We start from the raw sequence: 10,889 nt of genomic DNA, 5'->3' as shown, positions 1-10,889 counted from the left end.
ACGCTGTACCTGCTCTGTGTAAACTGGGTAAGTAAATCACCTAGTCCCCGTGGGGTGATCCCGAGTTTTGTCAAGGGCTTGAGGGTAACACTAGTCTAACTGGAGCAGGTTATCCGGGGGGGCGTTGATAATTGCGTGCATGGAAACGCGCTAAAGGTGTAGTCCCTCGGTATGAAGGGCCATTGCCTCGTAACAACAATCTCGTGGTTGGATTGCAATCTGTCGGTTCTTTCTGCTCCTATTTCACCTTTGTGCTTACACTATATCCGTCTTCATCAGCTATATACTACTGATAATACCCAGCACCTCTACTTAGAGCTTAGTATCCAGCCTTAATAGACCCCTAAGCCACAGGCACCGACCTCACATCCCTGCCGCGACTGAACCTTGCCATTCGCTTCAGCTCTCGGTCTCTGTACCCGACCTCCAACGGTCTACAACCCGAAACCTACACAACCTTCCCGATCCGACCATCCCTGCCCTCCGACCTCTGCAACGCCACCAAGATAGTTGCTTATTTTGTGAGGTAGATATCACAGCACCAGTATGCACAGTTATCTCTGCCGCCATGGGCAATGCATAGCGTAGCGTGGGGAATGGCTTTTCGGAGTGGCTGCACGATACCCAAAATGGGCGACTAAGTGGGTTCCTTGATTTCTTGGACGGGGACGGCGGGCTGAGGGGTTTTATAGAGAGGACTTTGTGAGTGGTCGGTTGGTGGAGTCAATTGCACCTTGGAGTGTAAGACGTGAGGCAGCCTTGCGATGCACAATCCTGGTTTTCACTTGGTACTATGCAACCGATAATGGGTGCTGACACGGTCAATATTAACGAAGGATGCTCGGTAGGGGAAATAACCTCAGGGCCAATGTGAACCAGTAAAAACGAAAGTATAAAACGGAGAATATGGAAACCAGCGGCGCCCGAAACAGCCACCATCCATGTATTACTGTACCCTAAACTATCCCCCCAATCCACATGTTAATTTCCTCCATCTATTCGTCTCATAAGTTCCGTAACACCAACGAGAATACACAGCATAGCCATGTAATTTAGCCCTCACGTCTCATCTCATCTCCCCTCGGTCCGCACAATTCAACCATACCTCATTGGGCGACTCGGTGTTGCATACTGAAATATTTCCCGGATCTGCCCACCGGCCGCGCCGGGAGATTCCGGCTTTGCCCGGCGAGGACCAGTTAGAATGAAGAGTTGAATATTAGAGGGTTAATCGTTACATTCAGGGCAAGTATTCATAATACTAGTTTGATAAATATTTTTTACAAATGTATGCTGTAGCATAGACAAGTACATACAGTCTCCGCCCCGACACTAAGGCTGAGTGCTGGTAGTGGCGCAGGGGCTCCGAGCCACACGCGGGATGACATCGTCGTTGCAGATGTCGGAGCAGAGTGCTCCTGGGACTGTGCGAGAGGTGTGTGGAGGATGGAGAAGAGGAGGGTACAATTGTAGAAGGCGTTGGTGTTCTCATGGTCTGAGAGAATGAGAATAGGCGTGTGGCACGAAAGATGTGCTTCGATGCTGGTTAGGCATGCGCCATGGAGTAGTGGGTAGGAGAGCTAACTGCATTATCGTTGGCGTATATCCGATAGTCCGAATACATACCAACAATTTGCATATCGTTCATACGGCCTAATCGCAGTAATTGATATGGAGTCTGTAAACAAGTAGTGAGTTACATAGATCCACTCTTACCAACCAGTACCACGTACAAATTTATAGAATATCTCAATAAAGTATCCGACGAAACCACCAGGAAACTAAACAACCAAAGACAAACGATATTTGAAGAGATTTTACAAACTTTTCCCTTCCTTCTCGCCTCCCCCTGTCCCGATTCCGATCCCTGTCAAAGCTCAGAGCTTAGATATTGGCCAAGAGCCCGTATCCCGTAAGCCGTGGCACGGAGAAGATGGAGAGGCTGTGCGTCGGGGAAGAATGCCCGCATTCCTTATTGGCGGGGAGCTGCCTCGTAGCGCGGGAATTCTTTTAATTTCGTTCCCTAATTTGAAACGTTGCATACAGAGGTTTAGCAGTGTTGTTTTGTAAATTTGAGATTCTTGATTTATGGGAAGGACTGAGTTGTATGCGGGTTTTTTAGGGGGATGTTGTCGTATGGCTGAAGGCGGGATTTTGGGGCCTGCTGGTTTACTCTGGATGGGGATTGGAGCTTGGCGGGTAAAGGCGAGTACAAGTGTTAGGATTCGTAGAATTGAGATTGGGGTTATCAAAGATGGAATACGAGTATAGTAATGAAAAATATTCAGGTATACTGTAGGATACTATATCCAATTCATCTATTTCGTATCTGAGATTCGTAACACGTTCTTCGTGCCTGCCAACAGGATTCACCATCCCAGTCTCGGGTATATCGCCTTCAAAAAACTTTTGAAACTTAAGCAGAGATGTTCAGGGCAGTCTCCTCGGGCCAGACATCGTAACCAAAGGTATCCTTCATGTTGACGAAACGGAAGTGACGGCCCTCGGCAACCTTGTTAACAGCCGCAAAATCGGCATCGCTCAGCTCAATGCTCTTAAAGTTGGACTCGATACGCTTGGGGTTGGAGCTCTTGGGGAGAACGACGTAGCCGCGGCGGATACCCCAGGCGATCAGCACTTGAGCCAGGGTGTTACCGCCCTTCTCGGCGATCTCGTTCAGGGTCTTGTTCTCGGAGACGCGCTCGCCGGTGGTGGGCACTTGGTTCTGCGAGCCCAAGGGCGAGTAGGCCTCGGGGAGGATGTTGTGGGAGAAGCAGTACTGCACCAGCTCCTCGTTGGGCAGGAAGGGGTGGACCTCGATCTGGTTGACGTGCGGCTGCACCTTGGCGAACTTGGCCATCTGCTCCAGCTGGGGGATGGTCCAGTTGGAGACACCGATGGCCTTGGCCTTGCCCTCAGCGTAGAGCTGCTCCATGGCACGCCATGTCTCCTCGTGGTTCTCGGTCAGGTCCTTGAGGATCACGTACTGTGTTGTACCCGGTTAGCATCTCATTTCTTCTTATCATGCTCGGCGGTGGACCGCCGATAAGATGTGGCGGGGTCGCGTGTGGTCTCTCTCACCTTTCCGTCAGGGCCAATCTTGGGGGTCTCTTGGTCCTCCTTCTCAGAAGCGATGGGCCAGTGGATCAGGAACAGGTCAACATAGTCGAGTTGGAGGCGCTTGAGGGAGTTGTTGACGGACCAGAGGACGTCCTCGTGGCGGTGAAGGTGGTTCCAGACCTTGGTGGTCACGAAAATGTCGGAACGCTTGACGGAGGGGTTCTCCTTGAGGAAGTCGCGAATACCCTCACCAACCTCGTCTTCGTTGAGGTAGAACCAGGCACAGTCGAGGTGGCGGTAGCCAGTGCGCAGAGCAGTGGTGACGGCAGCATAGGTCTCGCCCTTGGAGCCTTCGCTGGCAAAGGTACCGAAGCCGACGGCGGGGATCTTGACCCCGTTGCTCAATGTGAAAGTCTTTCCGTTGGACATGATGATGGTTTTCAATTGGGGTATGAAAAGAGAAGAAGGTTAGAGAGGAAGTAGGGGCTAAGAAGTAGTCGCAGGTGGGGGGGGTGTTACCGGGATAGGCGATGACGCTGTTGACGTTGAAGAAGTGGGGTGGAGGGGCAGTCGCTTTGGTCTTGTAATTCTGTACAATTTACCAGGCGGAGATTGTACAGAGTACATTTTTACATGCCTACAATTAGAATTGGACACTCGACTGTAAACTGCTACAATCAATGGATGGTATTTGGGCGTATCTTCTCTTAGCTGCATCAATGTCAGATAGAGAGCTCTAGATAGCTCTAGGGACTGGTCAATGTAATATTCAGGAGTCAGGTTGCACTCAAATAATTCAAGTACTAATGTTCTCCGTATTTCATACGGTATAGTTGTAATTGCGTGCAAACAGATAAGCGGTGCCTTGCAACTTCTCAAACTTGTCAAACTTTCGGTAATTTTCAGAACTCTCATAATCCAATGACATCACCGGCCGAAAAAAAAAAGCGTTTGACCCGCCCGATCGTCATCGGCTCCATCGATCTTTTGCCGTTCCACGGGCGAACTGGCCTCCTCGCCAATTGACTCTCTCCGGCCGACCTGTCTCTGCCTCTTCCGACCCACTCGGCGGGTTGCGCTGCTTCACGCCGGCCTCGTGTATCCAATCATCATCGGTCTTTATTCACTCCGCCGGAGGCAGCATTGGCCTACACATGTTGAGAAGTGAATGCTGAGGCATTCCGGCAAGACCAGGACCAAGTACGGAGTACCCAGTACACGGTAAAATATGGTCAACGCCACCATCATGCAGGTACCCTGTACTCCTTTGGCTCACCTTCCACACTTTCACAGACCTTCTCCCATAGATCCACCCAAATGCAACGACATCCTGTTGCCAAATGATGACGATAATTCTCAGGAATGAGGTACCCGGTCAAGTGGAGTCTCTTCCCCTCTAGCGATGGGTCTCCATTTATTTATTTATTATTCTTTTCAATTTTCATACTTTTCCCTTGGGATTGAGCCCCCTCGTCCAATGGAGATTGGTATCAGATAGCCTTCTCCTGTATATATACGTTCATCTCTCGTCTCCGGAATCTCCTCTTATCTCTCTACTCCATTCTCTGATCATTCTCTTTCTTCTCATCCTTCTATCGTCCCCATTGAGTCCTGGTCACCTCTTGCAAGTGGCTCCTCTCGTACCCTGACGATCAGAACACCCTTATCCTCTGTTGAATCTCCACCCCCTCCTTCTTCTCCACTTTATCTATCTCCATAACGATCGACTCCATCATGCCTCGCTTTGACGATGCTGACTTTGGTGTCGAGCCCACCGCTCCTCACGTCCCTGCTCCTCCTCGCAGCACTCGTCCCGGCTTCTCTCGCTCTGGCTCTGGCCTGCCCATCCCCAGCAATGCAGACACCACCGTGGAGATTCCCGCTACCCGCAGCTCCATCAGCGATGCCGCCTCCCTCATGCACAATCTGAGCTTGTCCCCTTCCATGAAGGAGCGACGGGGCTCCCGCAATTCCTTTGGTACTTCTCTCCCCATTCCGCGCTCGCCACGTCGGTCCCGGCTGTCTTCCCAGCGCGGTGCACCCTCCGTCTCTCGGGATATCCTGGCTTCCCAGGTCCAGGACATGTCCAAGGAGAAGGTGGCCAATGCCAAGAACATGGCGTTTGCCTTTGACATTGACGGTGTGCTGGCACACGGCAATGAGCCCATCGAGGAGGCCAAGGAAGCTTTGAGAATGCTCAATGGTGATAACGAGCTGGGAATCAAGATCCCCTACATCCTGCTCACCAACGGTGGTGGTAAGACCGAGATCGCCCGTTGTGAGCAGCTTTCTCAGATTCTGGAGGCACCCATCTCCACCGACCAGTTTATCCAGTCCCACACTCCCATGCAGGCCCTGGCAGAGTACTACGAGACTGTTCTGGTGTGCGGTGGCGAAGACTTCAAGGTCCGTGAGGTCGCCGAGAGCTATGGCTTCAAGAATGTCGTTCACCCCAAGGATATTCTGGCGTGGGATCCCACCGTTTCTCCCTGGCGCGTCTTCTCCGAGAAGGACCGCGCCGATGCTAAGCCTCGCGACTTCTCCAGGATGAAGTTCGACGCTATCTTGGTCTTTGCCGACTCCCGTGACTACGCCACCGACATGCAGCTCATCATCGACCTGCTTCTGGCCGAGGACGGAAAGCTGCTGACCCGCGCCAAGGACCCCGTCGCCAGCCGCATCCCTATTTACTTCTCGCAGGGTGACCTGGTCTTCCCTACCGACCACAAGGGCCCACCCCGTCTGACCCAGGGTGCTTTCCGTATCGCCATCGAAGCCCAGTACAAGGCTTTGACCGGCGTTGAGTTGGAGCGTGTCGTCTACGGCAAGCCTGAGCGTGCCACTTACACCTATGCCGACGAGGTACTCAAGTCCTGGATGGAGCAGATTCACAATGAGAACAGGCTGCCTCAGAACATCTACATGGTCGGCGATAACCCGCAGTCCGATATCATTGGCGGCAATATGTACGGCTGGAACACCTGTCTGGTCCGTACCGGTGTCTTCCAGGGCAAGGAGGGCGAGAACGACGCCAACAACCCTGCCAACTTTGGTGTCTTTGACAATGTCTTGGAGGCTGTCAAGGCTGCTGTCCGCAAGGAACTGGGCCACGAGTTCAAGCTCAAGTGGAACCCCAAAGTCAACCCCGTTCTCAGCGGTGACGGTGCCTCGGCCGTTGAGTAAACGAGTTGGTGATTTGGTGATGATAAGAAAATCAAAAACAAAACACAAACGCGACAACGAACTACCAGATTTGGATTCTGGATTTGTCATCTGAGTTATCACGCTTTATGATATCGGGAAACCCCCCTATGATTCAAAAGTGTGATGGCTAGGCGTGGGATGGGCTTTTCCTTTTGGCGTTTGTGAAACCGGGTTCTGATTCTCTCTAGAGACTTTTAGACTTGTTTCTTTTTTTTTTCGGCTTTGCTTATCTCGCATCCTCTCTCCCTAGACTCGTTTGATAGAGTTCCTGGGGATTTTTTTGGCGAAGAACTTTAGATATCCATTGTCATGTCATCTGCTCAAGACCCAAGATTGACATGAAAGCAACTTTTGATTTTTTTCGGGACCCTTACTAGCTTAAATTTGCTTCTTTCTCATACCTTATTTGCTTAATCAAGACTGGATCTTTTCCCTTTTCACAACTACTTTTTTTTCCTTTTGGTTACGTGCTCAGATGCTAATGTGCCATTTTCAGAAGGTCTGCAGGCAGTTAGAGACTTTTCAACACGATCATTTACATTTAGATTCAACATCCGTTGGGTATGTTAACCACACATTTTGGATGTTCTCGAAAATTCGCCGCCTGATTCATATTCGAAGGGTTGCTACTTTCAAAGTTTCTCACAAGCCGAGGAATTATCCAACGGAGCATTGTTCACAATCCACACTTTCTACGTTCTAGACGAGTATCCATATGATAATGTCTGGAAGGAGACTAGAACCAAAACTCAATTCAACGATGAAATTACAATGTCAAAAGTAGTCAGCCAAATTTCCCCTTAAATCCAGGTCCAAGAATCTAGAACCCGTGTATGTCTCGCTCAACGGAACGAAAAGAAGAAACCTCGAAACTTCTAGATCTCCTCACCCAAGACATATCTCTACCTGAAGAAGTCTAAGCGCGGGAAAGGTAAAACCAACACGGAAAGCAAGAAAAATGAAAAATCCAGAAAAAAGAGCAAAAAAGAAAACATTTCTTCTCTCTCTCTCTGCCTCATAGTCTGATCGCCGGTGGCAAAAGACCGCTTTCCAGGCCAAATATGAAGTGATAGTATACTATTCCTAATCAAGTAGAACGGGTAGCCAAGGGTAGACTAGTAGAGAGGTGATCAGGGTACAATTTTGATATCGAAATATCTATTTAGCACTTTCCTGGACAGGTCTAGATCACGCGGCATCTGTACAGGGGGGGGGGCACGGGGAAGTATATCCCCGTCGATCCGGAGACACGGCACCGGGTAGAACAAATATGCTGCGAGCTGCACGTTGCCGACTCACCCGGGGCCCCGGTTTCTGGAACGTATCAGACTACGATAGAGGATGTGAGGTGTCGCGGTAAAGGTTGTTTTTTGCGGGCGGGTTTCGGGATGGAAAGGTTAGTGTGTCTTTTTACTTTAGAAGGTAGCTGCTAATGCAGGGGTCCATGAAGTGAAGAGGCTGGATGGTGTAAATTTGCGGTTTTGGTATTTTTCAGAATGTGGTTTTGTGGGTATCTGAGGTTTGGAATTTCGTACATTGGTATTGTTACCTGGTGAGGTTAACGAGCTCTTTCGATTAGATGAGTGTTGTAGGGCTGATTGATAAGATGGTGATTTTGCATGTGACTCAGCCCTATCTATGTGGTGGAGTGATGGGGTGATCAACGTTCGAGAATGGTGTGGATTGCCGCTTTAGGGTTGTCATCACTTCGGATCTATTTTCATTTGGGTACTTGGTTCGATGAACTCAATCCCATAATATTGGGCTGGTATATTCCGATGTTCTATGATCTTTGATTCGGCCTTCAATATGTCCGGCGAGGGACCATGGGGCAGCTGGATACTGAACTATTGATCGGAAGTTTAGATGAATAGTGAGCTCTAAGCATCAGAACCATAAGTAGAGCTTGACTATTGAGTGGTCGAATATAGACTTCCACTCAATAGTAGAAGATAGCCAGTCCAGCGAGGACGTGCTCCGACTATAACAGTCAATTATCTGATATAGCCACCTCGTAGATTCTCCAGCATTCCTCGCCTCCACCAAAGATTGTACTGAACCGGCGGTACCCAAGGCTCAATCCAGTAATTGAACGAGTCATGTGGACCATTCGACAATTCCCACAGCTCGTCGCGGATTATGGGTCGCTCTTATCCTTAATTGCGGAGCGCCCCAATGAAGGTCTCGTGATGCTCACTACTGCGGAGAGTGGAGTTAGAGCAGAGCCTCGCGAGAGGTCAGTTTCTGCCCCCCCCCCCCCCCGCAAACTATCGTCTCGTCTTTTCTCTTCTATAGCAATAGTGATCTGATCAAAGACCAGCTCTACAATAAGGAGATGATTAGCGCAAGGAGTGAAGGAGATCAACATAATCCTCACAACACCGCCCTGGCTTGGCAATCCGCCGTCCTTGGCAAATCGTCCTGGCTAGACCTTGAGTATGGAAAAATGAGGGATTGCAGGTTAAATATTGGCGGGCCATATTTGCCAAGCTCGATCTACAGCGGGATATGGCATGTCATTGTTAGGAAGCAAGGCTGGCTCCCGGGAGATACGGGCGCCCCGGACTTTCCAAAACGAAGTACTGATAACGTCATCTAGCATCGCAATCCCGACTTTTGTGGCCTATTTGGGGCCGGGTTGTGAGGAAGTAAGCCTTTGCCAATCCTGTCGGTACCGTAACACAGGCCGGTATTGCTAGTCTGCATTGTTATAAAAGGACTACGCCGTGTGTTCTCCGTCGGGCGAACAGAACGTCTTGAGGACAAGAATGCAGGGCCGCAGGGGGGATGCCGAGAGATTCTAGGTCAATTCTAGGTGTTAGGGGGTACACTTGGCAGCGTGTAGGCCAACAGGAGAGAATGGGGGGTACAAAAGATGGAGACGGTGTACTCCGCAGTCGAGAAATCAAGGCACGTGCGGAGTTGGCGGGGAAGTATCCGCAGCCCAAGGAGGATGACTAGATATGGTGAGATGTAATTTGCTGGGAGAGAGACCGAACCAAAGGACCAGAGAGTTTATTCCAGGAGAGAGTGGCCCAAACAATAATAATGTAAAGCTGGTTATCCAACAACTCGAGGAGTTGCCAACTTGATGGTCATGGGGACAGGTCAGGTGATTCTTATTAGGTAATGGATCGCCTCGTCCCCGCATGATCGGCCGCTTTAGCGAATGGCGTGTGCAGGGATGGTCGTAGCGGTTACCTAACAAGAACCCCAAACCCCGGGGTATGGTGCTTTTGTTCCTTTCAATATAAGTGTATGCTAGTTATAGGTACGGAATAACTAGCCTGCTTGAATCAACATTCGTCAGCACTCACGGTAGGATTGGTGCTTGCAATCGAGGGCTTGTCTGGCGTGCTCCAGCTGACCAGCGCATGGTTCAGTCGTCAGATGTCCTCCTCGCCCCCCCCCCAGCGGCGGCTCCCAGAACCAGGAGATCGGAGACCGGACCAGGGGTGAGCTGGCAATTAAGATGAATGACAGTTGGACGCCAGATGGCAGACTAGTCCCAATGTGGGCGACATGTGGCTAGCGACGGAGTCGTTAGTGGGTTCACTAGTACTTAGTTTGAATAACTATGACTACTGTATATTAGTCCTCCAGTATTGTAGACTCAGGGTTGAAGTACGAAATATTAATGCCAATAGAACTACTGGCTAGAGTAGTAGTTTGACTGGTATTATTATTATACCGACAAATGCAGTAACTACTGGTTACTAGTCTAAATCCGTCCAAATGGATGGTGTAGTTGGAGTGCGGATGGCGGTTATTTTAGTTATGTCATAGAATCCGCGGGAAAGGTAATTCGGCGTCGGCCGGTTGGAGAGCAGAGAATTTCCTGATCATTACCTGATATTCGTTACCTGATCGTTCAGATTAAGAACTGTTGCTTCTAAGACCTTGTCTAATTCATGCCTTCCTTTAACTATATCACTATGAACCTGAATTTACCCCTGCCTCGAAAACAAAGCGATGGTCCCCTAATGACGCCATGGGATTTCCGCTTGCATAACTCAAAAGTAAAAATAAAACCCATCCGATCCGAAAAGGAAAGGAAAAAGAAAAAAGCAAAGCAAATCGGAGTTCTGCAGGGGTAAGCTTAGGATCGGAATAGACTCTCCACGGTCGCTCATTCGTTCTTGACGGTTCTTCGAGGTCCCCAAGTCTTAGGGAAATCAACGCTCGTAGGCTGAACAGCCGATCTCCGCCACCGTTGATTTTTTTCTTTTTCTTTTTTTTTCGCCATCCTGAGGAGTCATCGCCCCCGGCAAACCGTAGAAACTTAATTCTGTACTGCCACCTGCTCTTATACATTCCATGCTTTGCCGGTTTCCATACTCTCTCTCTCTCCTCTTCTCTCCAAAAGTCACTACTACCTACCTACTACTCCTACTCTCTCCCTCGCTACTTCCACCCCGAATCCAATCGGTGGAAACCATTAGTCTTCTAAATTACCCTTGGTCCACTCGACTGCGACGACCACCCTAACTGGGCGTGTGCTACGCCGGTTCGCCCTTTTCTGTGACTAACAGCTTTGCCCATTTTTTTCTTTTTTTCCCCGCCGCCCCTCCCATTTACTTCGACAAACTATAGCCCTAAACCACTTCAATCCTTTCTTCCTCCCC

At 49.8% G+C, this 10,889-nt stretch overlaps 3 protein-coding genes across 3 annotated transcripts; 2 read left to right on the top strand and 1 right to left on the bottom strand.

Moving 5' to 3' along the window:
• Window positions 1-2,416: 2,416 nt before the first annotated feature.
• Window positions 2,417-3,489, bottom strand: gldB (putative glycerol dehydrogenase (GldB); the record flags this gene model as incomplete). The annotated part of the gene is made up of 2 exons (XM_056695563.1): window positions 2,417-2,986; window positions 3,082-3,489. The coding sequence occupies 2 exons, from the start codon at window positions 3,487-3,489 to the stop codon at window positions 2,417-2,419; spliced, it is 978 nt and encodes a 325-aa protein (XP_056557775.1).
• Window positions 3,490-4,794: 1,305 nt separating this feature from the next.
• Window positions 4,795-6,243, top strand: N7496_002631 (phosphatidyl synthase; the record flags this gene model as incomplete). Its single annotated transcript, XM_056695562.1, has 1 exon — window positions 4,795-6,243. One exon carries the CDS (start codon window positions 4,795-4,797, stop codon window positions 6,241-6,243), a length of 1,449 nt encoding a protein of 482 aa, XP_056557774.1.
• Window positions 6,244-8,363: 2,120 nt separating this feature from the next.
• On the top strand, window positions 8,364-8,863 carry N7496_002630 (uncharacterized protein; the record flags this gene model as incomplete). The annotated part of the gene is made up of 2 exons (XM_056695561.1): window positions 8,364-8,500; window positions 8,560-8,863. 2 exons carry the CDS (start codon window positions 8,364-8,366, stop codon window positions 8,861-8,863), a joined length of 441 nt encoding a protein of 146 aa, XP_056557773.1.
• Window positions 8,864-10,889: the final 2,026 nt, after the last annotated feature.

The sequence above is a fragment of the Penicillium cataractarum genome (genome assembly GCF_028827025.1).
Source record: "Penicillium cataractarum strain IBT 29864 chromosome Unknown utg000002l, whole genome shotgun sequence".
Classification (NCBI taxonomy): Eukaryota; Fungi; Ascomycota; class Eurotiomycetes; order Eurotiales; family Aspergillaceae; genus Penicillium; species Penicillium cataractarum.
This window is presented reverse-complemented; position numbering and strand designations above follow the sequence as displayed.